The sequence below is a fragment of the Tetranychus urticae genome, chromosome 3, assembly GCF_039701765.1.
Source record: "Tetranychus urticae isolate SD_2017Ah chromosome 3, NJAU_TeUrti_SD_1.0, whole genome shotgun sequence".
Taxonomy (NCBI): Eukaryota; Metazoa; Arthropoda; class Arachnida; order Trombidiformes; family Tetranychidae; genus Tetranychus; species Tetranychus urticae.
Window position 1 is genome coordinate 3,736,645 of NC_142960.1, and position 19,714 is coordinate 3,756,358.

Sequence of the window (19,714 nt, forward strand, 5' to 3'; positions counted from 1 at the left end):
GTGATTACAGTCTGGAGAAAGTTTCAAATATTGATCAAAAGTGGAAACAAAAAGTGATGAAAATGGGTTTACAAATAGAGATAAAAGTGGAGAGATAATAGAATTTATTTGAAACAATTTTCCATCATCAAAAGCTATTATATTATTTGAATAAAAGTTTAATCAGTTGATAAAACAATAATGATTGTTTGGAGAAAAATTATTGAATAAATTTTCGCTTCTCTCATCTTTTTCCTTCAACATCAAAGTGGATCTACAAGTATCATTACAACCAAGCATCGTTTGTTGAACGCTATCATCATTAGAAACAGTAACATGTAACGGTTGCATTATCATTGTCAAAGCTAACAGATTGTCTGAAACCTATCATTGTTTCATGAAACGTCATGATAATCTTTAAACTGAAAATTGAAAGTGTCTGCCTTAATTCATAACAACAGTTGTTGAGCAAAAACTAAAGAGTGTCAATGTTAACATTTGAAATGAAACCTTGGACTTTAGTTAAGACCAGTTAAGGGTATTCTTGTTGATGTGTTGATGATAATGGTTATGATTATTGTGATGATGATACACATTTAGCAAAGTTGAAAAACTAATTTACCAAATTTATACTCTCATCAAATGTTTTGGTGTAATGATTGAAGCGATAAAAGCAAAATCACCTTTAACTGTCTAATGAGGAATCAATATCGATTGGAAAAGTTCAATTTTTGCTCTTCATTTTTTCTGGTTGTTGTTTTGTTGCGAACAACGGAAACATGATTATTAATATTAGACTTGCAATGATAATTATAAACACAATATAATGATATTAATAGTTGAATAGAAATGAACAATTCTTGCCTTTCATTTTCACTTTTTATTTTTTTGCTGCCCACTCAAATAACATCAACTTGCTTTTTATAGCCAACATCATCATAATCATTTCAAGCTCATTCAGATTCAATCAACATTCTCGTAACCCATGCTACCACAGAACCGTGTAGATTATCATTATTGGCTCACGAAATAAAATGCAAAAAGAATGAGATGAAAACCTTTTCTCTTTGCAACTTTTATTTCTCCTTTATCATCATTATACTTTTACCATTTTGTTGCCCTTTTCAATTGAATATCATAAACAACAGATTCCAGAATCAGTTTATCGTAAAGAGCAAAAGCAAGAGTTGAAAAATTGAGATTCAATTCGTTATCAACCAATTTAGTCATTTCACTTTTTGAAAATTTCCATCCATTTTTCCATTTTCCATGTAATTTGAATAATCAATCTTGAATCAATCTCTAACCAGGATAAGTACAAAGAGATAATTAGTTTCACATTTCAACATGATCATCATTTGCATCTTTCCTGCCTTTTCCTTTATCTTTTAATTCTGGTTAGACATTTGTATTGCCATTAAGCACATTATTACCATTATACTGAATTGGTGGAGTTGATTAACGAGCAATTCAGATTATACAATGGAAAGATAATGAATAAAGTAAATGCCAATGGAATCGTATTAACGGTTTACGCGAAAAGAGATAAACTGTGAAATTCTGGTTGAGTTTTGTTGTGTTGCGAAAAGTGAAAAGTGAAAATGTATTAATAAGTTGATTAGTGAATGGATAACAAATGGAGAAGATGAATTCGCTTTTCAAATGAATGTTCGTGTTGCAGGAACGGTTGAGGAGACAGGAAATGAAACTATTTTACTCTCAATGAATAACTTCTCTTCCTATTCAGTTTTTATATTGAGATCAGTAAACTGTTCAATCCAACTTTTATCATGATGAGGGACAATGGAATAGTAGAACAAGAATAAATGGCGAAAAAGGGAAGAGAAGCGAAAAAGTAGTAAAGAAAATCTTTGTTGATTTAATGTAATAGTTTTTTTTCAAAAGAATCATTGAGACGCCTCAAGGAATTTCCTACAAAACCATAATCATCATGATAATCAAATTAATAACATTATTGATATAATAATAGTCATCATTAGAAAAAAACGCAACTCTAATCGCAACCTTCAGAGATTTAAACGAAAAGTGTTCAAAAATTGAATTTAGATTTGATTATTTCTTGGAAATGAATGGAAATTGGAAAAACAAAAAAGTTCAATATTGTACTGACATTCAGATAATTCAGTGAATCGAAGAAATAGTCAATTCTTTTTTCTGTGATTCCAAGTTCTTTTTAGCTCAAAGCATCTAAAAATCACATTTAGAAATCAAAATGAAGTTGAAATGAAAGGAAAACTTCCGGATTTAAATTGACAGATTTTGAGTTAACAATTTTATCAGCTAAAATAACTTGAGGTTAACATTATCAATATTTTCATCAGCATTGAGGTGAAATGGTTGAGTTAAGGAATGATCAGAAGCTATTAAAAATTGAAAGGTTCATTTTAAACGAAAATGATAACATGAAATTCAATTGATAATGAATAGCAAGCCAAGTAAGCAACGAATTTAATTTGATAATATCAATGAATCTGTTTTATCATAAGATTCAATGTAATCTATGAAAACAATAATATTGAGGAACAATTAACTTGAAGTAGACAGACAAGTGGCAAGTCGAACGGAAAAAATGATTATTCTAGGTTAGATAATTTAATTTAATTTAACCAACTGATCGCTAATTGAATAAAATGAGTTAATTTATAATGAAATAGAAGCGAAAGAGAATGAAATGAATTTGGGAAATCAGAAACAATTGAAAGAAACTTTGAAATGATTTAAAGAGACAGTAATTGATGTAGTAAAGGAGTTATAACATAAACAGATTTATCAACCATTCATCATTCTGATGACGACCATGATGATAATTATGCTCACTTCAACAAATGACAGTTTCTTCCTATTCTTCAGTTTCATTCAATTTCAACTTCATCAGTTAATTTTCAACTTTCTTCAAGAAAAGATGACTTTTCGCATTTCTCTTTCAAAGTTGAATATAAGTAAATGAGCCAAATGGGACATGATAACTATTGAATCTTAATCTTGAACAGTACAAAGTAAACAATGGAAATTTCAAGAGATTTCATTTTCAGATAATTGCTATTGTAACCAAGTTTCAACGCAAGGACATGGTTTAACACGGGTGATTACTCGAATGCGAAATTTAACCCTGAAACAATTTTTGATTTGTGATGATGATCATCATGAAAAGGAATGATTAGTTGAAAAAAATGATGAATAACGAAATGGCAACCCGTTAGACGTAATTGTTCAATGGTGATAAGAAGGAAAAAAAGGACTTCTAGTATTGATGGTTCTGTGTAAAGAATGATTGAAGGAAATGTTGAAATGAAGAAAAAGAGACAAGAGTAAAGAGAAATTCATGTCTTCTGAGAAGAAGAAAAAGGAACAGAATTGTTGATAACAATAGGCATTTTCCATAATTTTTTCTTCTTTTGCTCTTTTCTTTTATCGTTGATTTCTCATGGATTTGTCTGTGTAAAGATGAGGAAAATGAAGGATATCAGTAAATAGTTCTATTGTGAGTTGATGATTTCCCGTCAAGTTTCAGTTTTCATGTTCACATTTTGACATTTATCAGAAGTTCACAATCTAAGATATTTCTCTTTTTTCCTTCTTACGTAAACCCAAAGGATTTTTATGTAAATTGTTTGATGCAAATAATATCAATTATGGTGAGCAAAATAACGATTCTGTTCCTTCCAATATTATAGTCGATGCTGACAGTTGGTAACATTGCTTTACACAGTTAGCCAATTATCGTTGCCATTTAATTGCTAGTGATGACACTCAAGTGAGAAACATAATCAAGTTTGGAATCAAGGTTGGAAATAATTTTCTCAGAGAATCGCATCAATGAAAATTGAGTTTAAAAATTGATATAAAGTAATGAGTTACTGATTGGAAAATAATGTGCTGAAGACGTAATACAAAAGATTAGGTTAATATCTTATCCATGATTAGATAAAAACAATAAAGTGGTAAACATTATAATTTGAGTATTGAATCTGATTTTTGGTTTCAAGTTGTTAGACAGAAACCAGGGAGGCATGGAAAAAGAGCTTCCTCAGAATGATGATCAATTTGGAACAACAAAGATAAATAGGAAAAACAACATTTCAACATGAAGTACATGATGAGATGAATCTTAATGGGCAAAGGAATGAATAAATGAATGGTTAAACGTAATGAAATCAATGAAAGATTGGCTTCGTTTGTGCAATTTTTCATTGTTTTGTTGAGAAAGGTTCAACATTTTCATTGATTTCAATTTTTGTGAATTAACAATTTGTATCGATTTTAGGACGATAGGAATAATGAAATGAATTAAGAGATTAATGTTGACAAAAAATGATTTATTCAGATGAATATGATTGCGAGAAGTAAAACTGAAGCACTAACATTAATCTATCACAATCAATGTCATTTCATTTTTATAATTGGCATTTCTTTAAATAAATTGTCGCAAAAGCATTTCTCCAGTTTGGGTTATTTGTTAATTAAAATCAACATTAACCGAGCAGAGAAAGAGATCTGTAAATTGGATTCCAAGGATTGAGCATCATTAGAGTGAAAAGAGCGAGATAAGCATAGGAAAAGTCATGTAAATACTCAAAGTATTAAATCATCAACAAGACTTTTCATGAGACACAAGAAACGTTCAAGATTGACAGACTGATAAATATTCAACAAGAAATCATTAGTTTCAAATGTTGAATAAAAACAATACCAATTGGGTTGAAAGGATCATTCAGTCGATTCCAGACATTTTGTTCAACAGAACAAAAAATATTGTCTGAAACAAATAGCTAAATTTAGAAGTGAAATATCATTATTTTCACAAAATTATAAGTTTATCGATTGATTTCAATTCATAAACTGAATAAAACTAGAAAGAAAATATCGAAATGAAATGGTGAACAGAAAAAGAGTAAAACAACCCTTTAAAGGTAAGTTTTACGAGAAAAGAGTTCTGATGAAAAAATATTGATCATCAATTTGGACAAGAATGTAAATTATCCATCGAATGGCAATAAAAGTTAATCGAAAGGTTTCGATGAAAAAAAGAGTGAAATCGAGTTTTGTTTTTGATGAAAATTTTCGCAAACATTTATCCTTAATGATAATAATTGAGTAACTTCATGAAATAGGTGAACTTTACTCAAGCCTTATTAAGTTGAATCAATATTACATCCAATAATCTGACAACTAAAGAAAGTTGATTTCAATCTAAAGATTAAATTGAAAATTATTTAGAGTAATAAACGGAAAGAGCAAAATGTTTAGATAAACTGAGTCAAGGCTAACATTATCATTACAGGGTGGAATCATTTTATCTGCTTATGGATTTCATGAATTGTGAAGATTATAAATTTAATCATTGACCTAAACATTTGGAAGAAAGGCGAGTTGAGAATAGAATGTTGAATCAGGGGTGTTTCAATGTAAATATATCATTATGGAACATTTGTTGTTCCTGCGATTTTTTTGGAACTTTTGTTCATCCCTAACATGAGAGAAACATTTTCCTTTACAGATAAAAGGGAAAATCAGTTACATTCAATTACACCACCAAGTACTAACATTGTAGGTTGTTGTTGGGTTTTTGTTTTGGTATCTTGAGTGAGATGATCATCATTGATCATCATCATGAAGATGCTCAACAAGATTGCCTAAAGCATATGAATCAAAGTGTCTCTCAGTTTCTGTATTTAGAGCACAATTAAACCTTCAGCTGTCACGTTCGTTTACCTTTATGCATTATTATTCTTGGCCTTGCACAAGAAAAGATCTCAACATGAGAAAAACTAGGAATTATCATTTCAATTGTTTCGTGATTTGAAATTTATTAGAAATCAAAGCAATTTGGAATAAATAAATGGATGGAAAAGTGAAGAAAATGGTTTACTCCTTTAAGGATATTGGGGCGACATTGGAAATTTAAAAACACATTTCATCAGTTCATGATCCATTGAAAAGCTAATCATTTGTTGAAAGAAGACTTGATTGACATTGGATAAATAAATTGATGGAAATGGTGGAAATTTCATGAGAAATTTTGACAACAAAAAGAACGTTTAAAAGATTATTTCTTTTCCTTTTTACATTACTTTCAGTCTAATAAACATCGCATCAACGTAATTTTAATATGAAATGCAAGCCACGAAAATTTCATTCATTACTTTCTCTTGACCTGAAAGAAAGTCAGAGAAGGTGGAATGAGCAGTAGATGCTCAAGTTGATGTAGAAATTCCGGTTACATAACGATTATTCAATGTTATGAGAAATGATAACAATCGATAAACGGAAATCAAATGATATCAATGAAAACAATAAACAGTAAACTTGCTGAACAATGGTTCAGTCTGGATAAACTTGACCAGAAAACATTTGCGTTCATTGATCAGAATTTTATCTGCTTATTAAATTATCAAGGTTAACAAGGCAATAAAACAAATTAACACAAGTCTAGTAAATTACAATTGAAGACAATAAAAGTTGATCTAAAAAGGGAAACGAAAATTTGGCCAAATGAACCTTTCTAATGGTGCTATTAATCAAAGTCAAATTGACAGTTACAATGTTTAAAAGTACAATTTTAAAGTGAGAAAATAGTGTTTATCAAAAAGTGCTAAAGTTTTAAATATCAAATTACGATACAAATGATAAGCTTCGAGTTTAATCAAATGAATTGAAGTCACTTTTTCTTGGCAAATCGTCTGAATTTGTCATTTTATATCATTGCCTAAGCAAATCATTCAACTAAAAAACGCGACTCTATTCATTTAGAGTGAAAAATACGGATAAATGGATAAAAATGGATGAAGAAAAAGTTTAATAAAGTTTTGTAAAAGTTTCATCGATTTGTTAAGTTATCAAGTGATATTCAATTACAGTTGAATTTTGGCTTGCAAAAGTAAATGTTGACAAGGAAAAAATTGTGAAAGCAATTGATAATTTGTCAATTTTCCCTGACATTGACAGCAAAAAATTGGAAACCCAAGAAAAAACAATATAAATATAAAGCTACTTAAGCTGAATAAATGCAAAATTTAAACAATTGTAACTCAACATTGGCGCACACCAAGTGAATCTAGTTTACCAAAGGCGTTTACAATGCAAAATATAGTTGTGATGTTGCTTAATTGAATCTAAGAATAGCGTGTTGAGAATAGACTGCGATGAGTTTAGCTGATTCCTTAATTGCTACAAACTCCACCTATGTAAATATAACCAGTTAATATTGACGAAAGAATGAATAATAACTTCTGTAATAATAATACCTTATAAATTCTGGTAAAGATAACTGTAATGTTACTGCTACTTCAACTATCAGGTTGTGAGTTTAGTGTTGACTTTTTGCGCTTTTTCCCTTTCTTTACTTTTTCTCATCTTCTCCATCTCTTCTCTTCCTTCGCAATCATCTTTGTCATCTTTTTCAATCTTCACTCTTGGGACAACATCCAAAAAACAAAACTAAGCCGATTAATTTGGCTAATAAACCACACCAACTTCAAGGACTCAGCGAAACACGCAAAGGCAACGAATATTAAAAAGTGAATAACAATGGATGGTAACGTTCAAGTAACTTGTAAATTGATAATAAAAACTGGATGAAAATAAAAAAAAGCAAATCTTTTGATGAAAATATTGAGGTAATAAAAGGGACGATGATAAAATGATGATAAAATGATGAATAAAATGGTAATAATAAATCTTGTAAATCAATTTTGAGTTGTACAAGGAAAAGAGGAGCAATGATTATTTTTTACTCTTTAACCATTCAATGCTGTAAATGGTGAAAAATGTTTTCAATTTCTTACGAAGTCTTCCTGATCACTTACATCTTGCAGAACTTATTGATTAAATTATTTGTCAAGCATTGTATTGTTGTTGTATTAGCTTGCTATATTGGAATTTCAATGGTTAATCTGGTTTCTATTAAATTCACATCAATGTAAAGATGAAATATTATATGAGTCAAGAAAATTAAGTGTAACAGTAAATAAGGAATTGAATGAAAGTTGATGGCAAATTATTTTAACCATGAACTCTCTCTGAGCTGATGGAATCAAGGAAAAGATAAAATGAGTTGATGATGGTTTCCGATGATATGAACAAGTGGAAGAGAAAGGAAAAAAGTAAACGTTTTCTCAGAGGTTTAAATATTGTTGGCAGCGAAAGTGAGTTTATTTTTCTTTTCTTACTCGCTTTTTGCAATAATAGAGTTAAAAAAGAGTTGAGTTTATAATACAAATGAATTAAATCAACAAGAGATGAATAAGGGATTGAAGCTCAATAGTTTTCCCTTAGCCTGAACCTCGTCATTTTCCCACCTTGAGTTCGCTTGGTTAAAACTTGTAACACTGCACTCAACATTTATATTTATAAATACATATGTAAATGATGAAGAAGCCAAAAAGAGCTCAGCTAATTCCATTGGCTGATAAACCATTTTTTAATATATAAACTGTGTTAAGTTCAAAAAACAAAGCGTCTTCGAATGGAGTGAGGAAAGAAAATGGATTAAACAGAAAAGTATGAAAATCGAGAGACTATCGAATTGCGTGCTTTTAAGGGAATACAACTTTTCCTTTTTTTCTTCATCTTGTTCAATCTATTTGCTTGTATTACTTTGGGTGATCATCATCCATCAAATATTGAACCTCAAATATACTTTCACATAATAACACACCAGCGAAAGATATATCACTGGGAGTGACAGAGAAAAATGAAATTGAAACTTTCGCTTATAGCCTCAAGTTGAACGAAAAAGATGATCAACTAATGATGGAAAAGGTTTCATCTTTGATTATATCGACAGGTATTTTGTTGGACTAATTTTCACACAACCAGCAAAGCCTACGGATAACTTGGCGATACTCAAAATAGGCAAATAAAACAATTTATAGATGAATGAAAAAGATGGAAATGATAAAATGAAATGAAGAGTAATGGATTATAAAGAGTAATATGAAGGCAAGAAAAATAAATCTTTACAAGTTTATCAAAGAGTTGAATTGGAAACAGGATTCTGATTCGGGGGTTGCTTTCAAAGATGACTGGACATGAATGATCGATAGTCCAGACATTAATATTGGCCATTCAATGAGAGGATTATCATGAGACTAAATGAAAAAGCCTCAAGCTTTCACAATGATACATTTATTGATGTTTACTGAGCTTGTTAATAATTTTCTGTTCAAATTTTGTTTCTCTTTTTTTTTCTTCGCTACTCAGTTGGTTTGTACACTTTTCAATGTAACTTTTGATAATCATGAAAATGGCGCTCACATGAACAGACATTCATCAGTTGCATAATTGTTTTGTTGAGATAAATTGATCCCCTGAGATGACTGGGATAATGTTCAGGAAAAGGCCTTTGGATTTTGCAAATTAGCATTATAAGGAAAAGTAAATGCAATTATAATGTAAATAGAATGATAATGGCGATGATGGCTATGATAGTGATGATGCTGGTGGTGATGATGGAGTTAAGATCATTTTTCATCTTTATCTGACTCGGAATAGAGTGAAAAATCAATGGATACCAAGAGAAGGATAAGAATTAGATGTCATCATGATTTTGCTGAGAAACTGAAAGTAAGCAAGTTTTTTCCTCTCTTCCAACCAATTCTGTTTAAGTGTGAAAATGATTACCTAGGAAATCGATGTCCTAAATACACCTCATTGTACAGATCATTATAATGATGATGATGGTTAACTGAATTATAATGTCATTAAGTGTTTCCAATTGAGGTTTTGTTTAAAAGAGAGAAAAAATTTGTTTTCCATTTTTTAATAATCAAGTAAATTGAAACAAATAAAGCGATGCATAAAAATAAACACAATGTTCATCATACAATTCAATGTTTTATGTTTGTCTATTACATTGACTGCAAACATTTGGATAATATTTGTTTGCTCAGGTTTATCATTGTTGACGAAGTTATAAACATAATTATGTTACAATTAACGAAAGGGGAAATGAAGCCAACAATTTTACTTTACAACTTAATTATTATCAATCATCTTCACATTAAAAATATTAAATTACTTGGTTAGGAAACTGTTCATTTTATTTCAAACTCTATGCCTTTCAATGTTTTGATGGAAATGTCGCCATCTATGGTTGTACAATGATATAAATGTTGGTTTTCTGGTTTCTGGTTACTCAAAATAATCTGATTATTTAAGCAAACATAATCTACGGCAATTAGGGGGGCAATTTAACTGCCATTGTTTAATCTCTAGTCCTGGCAATCAGGCACAAGATTATCGTTAGAACAGTGTTCAATCAAAGCATAGAATTTACAATTATTTTTAATTTAATGAAGTTAAACACAATTATCGTTGCATCATTTTTTATAGCAAATGACATATCATTGTTCTAATTTGATAATCGTAATTCTCATGATTATCAAGCTGCTATTATGACAGCTGCATTAACATTCGCAACTTTAGAGTCAAAATACTGGTAATCTCACTAGATACTAGCTGAATATGAAAATCAATATCGTCAATAACAGCGTAATTACCAGTAACATTGACCTATCAGTCCTTATCTGTGGAGACTGCTGTCCATGAAATATGGTCATACAATTTATATGACAGAGAACAAGGCAAAGGAAGATAACTAAAGTAATCTTTCAACAACCAGAAATATCCGCATTCTGAACACACCAACTTTAACCAACTGGACCTTTCATCTTGATAATCAAAACCAACAATGGATCGAAATGATTGCTACCAATCTACATCTTCACAATTCCACCTTCAAATATCAAACCCAAGTCGAAGCAACACAGAAAAATGATCATCACGAAATTACATCCAACATTACTTTAAAAGATAAAATAACCAACAACAAGTCGATCAAATACTTCAACTACCTCGAAAAAATTGAAAAGCTCATAGAGAGCAAAGACATTGACAACATGACTGACGTTAATGATCACATGTGAGAAATACTCCAAAGATTGTAATATACGAAAATGAAAGCAATTGGAAATCCACTTCATGATGTGGATGGAGACGTAAAATAATCAGCAACACTAAATTACAAGAACACAGATGAATTAATGATGATTAGAACAAGAAGAGTACAATAGGCAAACGATAGAAATGGCATAAACGTAAGTCTAATATGAAGAGCCAAATCCATTGGATAACGCTATGTCCCCAAAGCTAACGCCAGGAAAACTATGATTGAAAAACACAAAATTACACCTTCCACCAACATTAGTTTCTCGCAAAAAATCACACAGTTTTCAACGATTTCAAACACACATAACACTCCTAATCGATAATCATAATAAAACTTCTCAACTCAAGAAAAGACTCAAAACTGGACAGCCGTCCTAAGAAAGGATCACCTAGACAAACAATTCCCCATTTGTTTCGGTACACCATTAACGGGAATGCGTAAAATAAGCATTACTTCTTGTATCATGATAAACGGCATAATAAACAATACCAAAAACCAGAATTTAGTGAATAATTATACCAATTGATTATCAGTCAACGAATTAATTACTATAATTGATTTGGTACAATCATATCTTGGTAAACCAGTTCTGGTAAGAGGGTAAAATGATTGTGGCAAAACAATTTATACAATAATAAAAGACTGTTCAAGTTACTGCAGTTCGATTAAGGCCTCTTAATATACACCTCACTCGAAGGATTTTCCAGACAAACAACTTTCAGAATCTGATTAACTCAGAAAATTGTGATTAAAAAAGCGTTAGTCGAGGACAGTAAAACATCAAGTTAACCTGGTAAAAAGTTGATTGTTTTAACAAGTTAGTTTAATTACCATTAGATGGTGGGGAAAATGCATCTTTGATCAATAGGAGTTGGTAAAGTATTGGATCACACCAACAATCAATTAGATTGAATAGAAAGATTAATCAATTAAATATTTTCTCAAGTAGCAATGATGAGAACAACTTTGTTCTGTGTGATTCGTTGGAATGAAAAAAACCACACGATAAAAGGAGATAATTCTTTCCTGAAACCATTCCATACAAAGAGAGAAGAAATTAATTTAAACATGAATCCGAGAAGAGAGAAAATGATAACTCAAATGAAACCATTGAAACTATCATTGGATGATAAAAAAACATAATAATGTTTATAATGTTCTTCTTGAAAACATTAACGATAATTAATATTATGATATCTAATCACAGCAATAGACGCTTAAGATTACAAGTAAACAATTAGGGAAGATTAATTTCAATTTGCATTTTATCTAACTATTATTTAACTCACAATGTGGTAAATAATTGATTGGAAAGACATAATTGTGATAAGATTTGATGAATGATTCCAAGTGTTAGGCAATTCCTATGGATGGGAGGCAAGAAAAAGTTAAATCAATAGAGAGGAAAATTTGATTACAGAATTACAGAGTTTCATCAACATTAAAGTTAATGACATCGAATAATCTGACATTTTAAAATTGAATCACTTGTTTATTTGACAAAGGTCACTTTAACGATGAAAAGATTGAATCAATCAATCAATGAAACCGTTGATAAAATTGGTGAACGTGAAGTTCATAAAGTTGGGTTTAAAACAAAAATCAAGTGAATATTGATTTTACTTTTACAGTAAAGTCTTCGTGTTGATAACCTGATCAGGTCAACTTGATGGGTCAATGAAACACATGAGGTCAATGAGGTTGTGAAAGTTGATTAGCTTGTTCTGTTACTTTCCTTTTTGTCGCAACAAAAGTACGAATTAACCATTTCTAGAAACGATTAAGCATGCGGAAGATGGGAATCAGCAATTCAAACAAGAAGAGCTTTTATACTGAATAAATAAAAAAAAGTAGGACATCATCATCTATCATCTTTCATCATTCACTTTCACTTTCATCTATCTTCCAGTTTCATCTTGCTATTGATAGAAGACGCTCTTTTTAGCTCACATGAATAAACCTATTTTTTGAATTGGTGATAGTAACAAGGTTTCAATGGGTTAATCGGATCTAACCGATTCAACGAACACAAAGATGAAATCATTCAATTCAAGCAAAATATAAGTGTTTCTTTTGCAGGAATTGCCAACCTCCACTGATTTATCACGTTTCAAGTTGATCTAAGGTTGTCTGGAAAAAGAAAATCTAATCAAAATTTGAATTCACGAAACAATAAAAGTTTCTATTAACTTTCCCCTTCCATTTTATGAGGTAAAAATCAATCATTTTGGATTTAATTTGGCCTCAAAATGATAAATAAAAACAGGGTTGAAGATTAATCATTTTGAGAAGCAAGAGGAAAATGCAATGTTCAGCGTTTTGATAGTTCAATGAGATTTACAAACTGGGTAAACTGAATTTACCATGAATTATAATAGCATACCTTGTTTAATCAAGCTTATAATGATGAACGATTGTAACATTTTGGTTTACTTTCAAATTAACTCATGACAATGACAAATTGAAATGTCGCTGAAACCAAAAAGAGTTAATGCGTGAAATGTTTCATCAAAAGTTGGCCAATGAAATGATACAAAGATATTTAGAGATAAGAATCGCTAGATATTCAATTGAATCGTCTAGATCATATTTAGAATAACAAAAACATGGAATGATCAAGTATCGTTGAGCTGCGAGAAATGGTTAAAAGTTGTTGATCTGTAAAAACAAAATCATTCAAAGCTATCAAGAAATGCTTATTGCTGCGGATTGATATTAATAGTCGCTATTAATCACTTGTTATAACAGTTGAAATTATGCATTTCAATTACAAAATACAAGACTCAAGATATATGGATAACTTCAATAAAATTAACTATTTGATAGCAATAATTTGAGTCAAGTAACTGCTAGTGAACCGTACAATCTTTTACGTGAATAATGATCAACCAATTGATTTGTTTTAATGTGATCAGAAAAATTGGTATAATTCAGTGTTCAACAAGAAATCAAAGCGTAAGCATACTGGTTAATTCAATAAAGCTGACTATTAACTAGTAATAAACAAATTTGATCAACTTTGATTCGGACAAAATAAGAAACACAAACTTGTAATCAATTTAGGTTCACGATTCATCTTTTCTGGAAAGATAATTGAAATCAAGTGTATAAATGAAACAAAAGGACACGTAATGATAATGTAATAGCGTTAAATGTTTCAAATGAATTTTGAAAACAATGAATCAAGCTAATCAAAAATCAAATCAATTAAATTGTTCGATATGATGACAGTATTGAGAAATTAAATACTTGAAAAGGTCAGATTTATTCAATCGAAAAAAAAAACAAATGATTCTAGAGAAAAGTTTCCCAAAAATTGGAGAGAAATCAAGTTTAGACATTTTCTCAGATAAAACTTGGATTTCCCATTGAATGGTTATTGGTAAATGAAATCAGTTGAATATTGAAAAGTTCAGAAGATGAGACATGGACGCAGATAAATGCAAAAAGCAATATCGAATTGAAAATCAAAATGTCAATTAGATTTGCACAAATCAAAGTATGCAAAAGCATAAATTTTGGATAATTGAATATCCATACGATGCAAGAAGAGCCTTTTTATTTGGAACATCAGAAGTAAGGTCGAGGCTAGAATAGCGTTTTAACCTCAAGGCTTGTCAAATTAAATTGCAAAATATCGGAGGGAGAATGAGGTGAATAAAGGTAAGATGAAGAAGGAGGGAAAAGCTTATGATCCAAGCATCAAATGTGAATAGATTGTAATAAAAGCAAGTTATACAATCGACAAGTAAAACATGAATAGAGACATTTTCAAGCAAAATCTCTCTTTTTCATCAAAACAACCATTTTGTCCCCATACTTTAAAATGTATGCTTTTTCTCACAGAATCTTCTTCAGCTTTTAGTCTTTTTCCTTTCTTCTCTTCTCGGTCCCTCTTATCATCCTGTCTTCAGATTAGTCAAGTCCATTTTGACAAAAAGAGACAGAGAAGACCTCTTCTTTCAACGCGCGATAAAAGACTTGAAAATCAGTTTGTGGTCCTTATAACCTGAAAGCAAGGTTATTTCTAGATTTTTCGTGGATCCAACTTTACGAGCATTTTTTGCTTCAATGAGAAAATGCAGAATATTTCAACATTGCTCAACTCTTTGGATAACTCTGCACAAATCAACAAACTAGATACATGGAAATTGCAATTGTTCCAAGAGCTACAATTTATATTAATATATTTATATTTGTGATAATAGTGGGAGATGTAGAGATATGGAAAATTATTACTTTATCATAAACCAAATGGTTTGTTGCAGAGACACCATTTCAAAGATGAACTCAATAGGGTTGAGCATCAATTTAATTGAGACTAGTTTTTAATAACCTAAAGGGGTTATTCAGCTATTATTTTTTTTATTTCATCATTGATACTTCCAAGGTTATACAATTCATATGAGTTGATAATTGCTTCACTTGTTTATCTTCCCTTTAGCAATAACTTCATTAATGGTCAAAACAATAATGATGATAAAGAGAGAAGATGCATCAAAAACTAAATAGAGTATTCAGAGGAATCAAAGAGAAGCCAAATGAAGGTGGAGTCATCATTTTGAAAGCATAAGCTAAAAATACATGTACATGTATATACAGCATCGTAAGTTAACTCAATCATTTTCATTTCTTTGAGAAAGGTCAAATACGATGGACAATGCGCAAATGAGTAAATCGCATTATGACAAAATATACATGTAATTAAATTGTAGCTCATTCAACTCTAACCTTTCGTCGAATCAGACAGGTTACAGTTTTTACAAAATGATATAATTTCTACTTACGAGTTTTGAAGTATTCACTCAAATTTATACAGTCCAAAGCGTGAAATAAATTGTATACTGATTTGCCAATTAAATCACTCTCTTTATATCCAAGAATTTTAGTGAATCTAATGTTATTGTTATGGACAGAAAATAGATAAGCAAATGTTATAAATATTTGTAAATAAAAAATGGGGCAAAAATGAAGCCGTGGTTTGGAAGGTCGACATTGTCAATCTTTAAATACAAACCTTTCATCAATGTCTGTAAATTTCATGTCTGGTGAATGTCGACTCAAAAATACATATTCAGCCATAGGCTCGTCAATTTTGCTCGGACAAGCTAAAGGTTCTCCAGTTAAACAAAGATAACCGCAAGATTCATCACCAACCCAGTGTCCAGTGAGCTTGATAACTTTATAAGCAGCTGATTTCAGGTTGATTGTCTTTCCTTTACTGGTGATTGTACATTTAAAGCGAATCAAAAATGAAATTGTTTTTGAACCAAACTTATGAGCAAGAATATCTCGTATGTCACTGTGGTCACAAGGGTGACTAAATTCAAAAATAGTTAAGCCAAGAAGGTCGACTTGTTTCAAACCAAGATATTTTTCAACATTTTCGGATATATATGGCATGTGTCCATCTTGAGTAAGAACCAGAAAAAAAGTATCAGCGAGAAGAGTGTCGATTGGTCCTAGTTTGTTGAGTTCATCTGGCGATAAAATTTTATCTTCTGATTTGTTCTCTAAAGAACACTTGTCAATAAGGTTTCTGGTCCTTATGAAGCTTATTGCCAATCTCATGGTTGAAGCTTTGTCAATTGTTTGATGTAGAGGTAGAAGAGAGCCCATTTCATTGAATATTTCAGATTCTCGGCTGCGTCTAGCTCGAGCAGCGAAACGAGATTTCTCTTTCCTCTTTTCTGAATTTTTTCTCCTTGTTGACAACATTTTCATGTTTTCATGTCTAACCTGTAACAAACACAAAAGAACATGAAATAAATGTCGAAAAAATGCAAAGTGTAAAATCTTACCTTTCAGTAAAAATATTGAAGAATCTGATGTTGATTAACTAGAGTGACAAAAATCTATTAAAAATACAATAAATTATAATTAAAAAACAACAAATGATGATAACACCAACTTGTAACTTACTTTTCTTTTTTTTGATCACACTTCTGAAAGGTCCCAACTTTCTGATAACTACATCGATGAAGAAAACAATCACTGAAATAAAATTATGCGATTAAAAAGAGCACCTAATGAACATAATTAAAGAAAGTTAATTAAAACTGGGTTAAAAGAATTGTTAAAAATAATAGCAATAAAGCGAGAGAGCCACAATTTGAAGATAGAGCTTATTTAGCTTGTTGGTGTTATTGTGAGGGCCTGATATTATGAACCATCTCAAGCTCAATATAACTTCATGAACAACAGATGGCAATACTTTCGTACTTTCACGTGTTTATGTTTGCAAGCTGCTTTTTACCAATAAAAGTGTTTTTATTTTTATTTATTGGTGTTATTGAAATCAATAAATTTTGATCTTTTTTTGTGATTAATATTTAATTTTTAATATTTGAATAGCATCCCGAAAGCTCTGTTACTCTTAGACAATTTGAAAAAACTGAAATAAAGCAATATATTACATTGAAGGTAAGTTTTTCACTATATCCCTTGATCCTCAATCACCTTAATCAATTTTTTTTTATTTTCTTCAGATGCCCAAACCAAAAACGCCGAAAATTCTAAGCTTGAACGATGACAGGGTTAAAGCAGCGAAAAAGCCTAAAAAGCCTAGGGTCAAAGTCGTAAAAAAGAAAACAGCTGTTGCTATTCCATCATCTTTAATGTTCTTCAATTATAACCAGCAACTTGGTCCTCCCTTCAGGATAATTTGTGATACAAATTTTATCAACTTTTCAATTAAAAACAAATTAGATATGGTTCCCGCCATGATGGACTGTCTCTTGGCGAAGTGTATTCTTTATGTTACAGAATGCATTATTGCTGAATTACAAAAGTTAGGTGCTAAATATCGTGTTGCCCTCAAAATAATTAAATCAAGTTTTGAGGTATTACCCTGTGCACATAAAGGAACATATGCAGATGACTGTATTTTTAATAGAGTAAGTTGTCATAAATGTTATATCGTTGGAACCTGTGATAGAGCTCTCCAGAAAAGGATAAGAAAATTGACAGGAGTTCCTATCATGTATATAAAAAATAGGAAATATGCAATTGAAAGAATGCCTGATGCTCCAGGAATTGAACCTGTTTAAACTTAAGCTTGGATTTTTTTGTAATAACCTCATGTATATTTAAAATACAAACATGAACGTATGCGAATACATATGATTTGAAATAAATAAATTAATCGATTAAAATTAACCTCAGTATTGTATTACATGTAATTTCATTGAATTTGATAGACTGACATAAATTTACGCTCCGCGCTGAAAAGTGGTTACTAGGTAACCCTATTTAAACTTCAAAGGCTAACCTTTAAACAGTCTGAACAGTGTCTTTGAGTAAGACTATAAGTAAGAATTGTTAGGAAAAGTATTGTAATAAAATGACTGCAATTTATCGATCAATCACCAGAATTGGTGATAAATTGGTTCCACAAAGTTTGCAGCCTATGTGGAATCATCCTGCTGGTCCAAAGACTGTATTTTTCTGGGCTCCGGCATTTAAATGGGTTTGTATTGCAATTTCCTTCATTCTGATTATTCTGTATTCTAGTAATTCTCTTCATCTAATTGCTAATCCAACCCAAGGTTATCTTTAAATTATAAATCGTCATAGTATTCATATTAATTTGCAATTTTCTTTCAACAGGGTCTTGTTATAGCTGGATTAGCTGATCTCAGTCGTCCAGCTGAAAAAATAAGTCTTGCTCAATCTGCTTCATTGACTGCTACCGGAGTAATATGGTCAAGATATTCACTTGTTATTACACCCAAAAATTGGAGTCTATTTGGAGTTAATGTTTGGGTAGCTCTTACATCGGGTTATCAATGCTATAGGGCTGTAAATCATCAATATTCATCACAAGAAAAAGATTCAAAAAGTGTCAACATTATTGCAGATCAAGAGAATGATGCTGCTAAGTGAAAAGTGTTCCTCAATTTTATTTGTTAGTTTATGTTTTAAACTGTTATGATCGTTGGGTTCTCAATCAAAGATTTAATTTTATTTACACTTGATGTTAAAACTTCAGGTTGCTTTGTGGCCAAACTTGTAGATCTTTGTTATTTTGTGACAGTAAATATCATTTCAAGATAAAATTTCCTTGTACATTCCTTTCCCAAAGTATTAATAGCATATGCGTTTGAATTCAGTGTATTTTTTATTCTATATAGCTTTTCTCATTTGATTTGAATTTATTATCAGTAAGTGAAGCCTTTATCCCAAATCAGATGACAATCCGAAGCCATTAAATAATCATCAACGAATCATCATCTTACTCAGGCTGAGAAGCTTTGATCACATCTAATATCCTCAATATCCAACACTAAAAGACATACGCTAAGCAAATTTAAGAGTGGCCATTTAAGTACCAATAACTATAGATCAATTATAAAAATAAGTGCCAATTGTGTGACGAAAAACGCATTAATGTACATTAATACAAATGAGTCCTCAAGCGTTAGATCAAAAAAAAATATCTGATTAAAAAGTATTGTAACTTTACTAATAACAAAATTGAATTGTATTTAATAAAACTTGAGTGATAGTAAACAAAGCCCACCCTTAACCACAATCAATAAAATAATCATTTCCATGATAACATTACTAAATGGTTTGATTAAAGAACTCATTCACTCAAAGAAAAATTTCAATCAAATCTATACCCATAAAAGCGATTCCCAAACATCAAGATTTCAATTAAATCAATATCTTTTCAATAAAGGATCTTTATTTTACAAGGTTTATGAAAGCTTCTTATGAAGAAGCTGTTTGTTTAGGCATTTCAATAGAGACACTGTGATAATT

The 19,714-nt window shown here is 30.6% G+C and overlaps 3 protein-coding genes across 3 annotated transcripts in view; 2 read left to right on the forward strand and 1 right to left on the reverse strand.

Moving 5' to 3' along the window:
- Nucleotides 1-17,093, reverse strand: part of LOC107371069 (uncharacterized) — a 39,263-nt gene extending 22,170 nt beyond the window's left edge. The window contains exons 1-4 of the mRNA XM_089268863.1: nt 16,871-17,093; nt 16,750-16,803; nt 15,966-16,687; nt 15,736-15,842 (exon numbers count right to left, since the gene is read on the reverse strand). Of these exons, the coding sequence (XP_089124989.1) occupies nt 15,736-15,842; nt 15,966-16,672 (814 nt within the window). The 5' untranslated portion in view covers nt 16,673-16,687; nt 16,750-16,803; nt 16,871-17,093. The remainder of the gene's footprint in view (nt 1-15,735; nt 15,843-15,965; nt 16,688-16,749; nt 16,804-16,870) is intronic.
- Nucleotides 17,094-17,177: 84 nt separating this feature from the next.
- Nucleotides 17,178-18,106, forward strand: Bka (FCF1 rRNA-processing protein Bka). Its single transcript, XM_015939028.3, has 2 exons — nt 17,178-17,371; nt 17,437-18,106. The coding sequence occupies exon 2, from the start codon at nt 17,437-17,439 to the stop codon at nt 17,995-17,997; it is 561 nt and encodes a 186-aa protein (XP_015794514.1). The 5' UTR covers nt 17,178-17,371; the 3' UTR covers nt 17,998-18,106.
- Nucleotides 18,107-18,243: 137 nt separating this feature from the next.
- Nucleotides 18,244-19,005, forward strand: LOC107371067 (uncharacterized). The gene is made up of 2 exons (XM_015939026.3): nt 18,244-18,416; nt 18,557-19,005. The coding sequence occupies exons 1-2, from the start codon at nt 18,291-18,293 to the stop codon at nt 18,830-18,832; spliced, it is 402 nt and encodes a 133-aa protein (XP_015794512.1). The 5' UTR covers nt 18,244-18,290; the 3' UTR covers nt 18,833-19,005.
- The last annotated feature ends 709 nt before the right edge of the window (nt 19,006-19,714 follow it).

Coding starts and splice junctions, on each gene's coding strand:
- LOC107371067 (XM_015939026.3), top strand. CDS start 18,291: ATGACTGCAATTTATCGATCAATCACCAGAATTGGTGATAAATTGGTT. Junction 18,417..18,556: donor GGGCTCCGGCATTTAAATGG/GTTTGTATTGCA, acceptor TTCTTTCAACAG/GGTCTTGTTATAGCTGGATT.
- Bka (XM_015939028.3), top strand. CDS start 17,437: ATGCCCAAACCAAAAACGCCGAAAATTCTAAGCTTGAACGATGACAGG.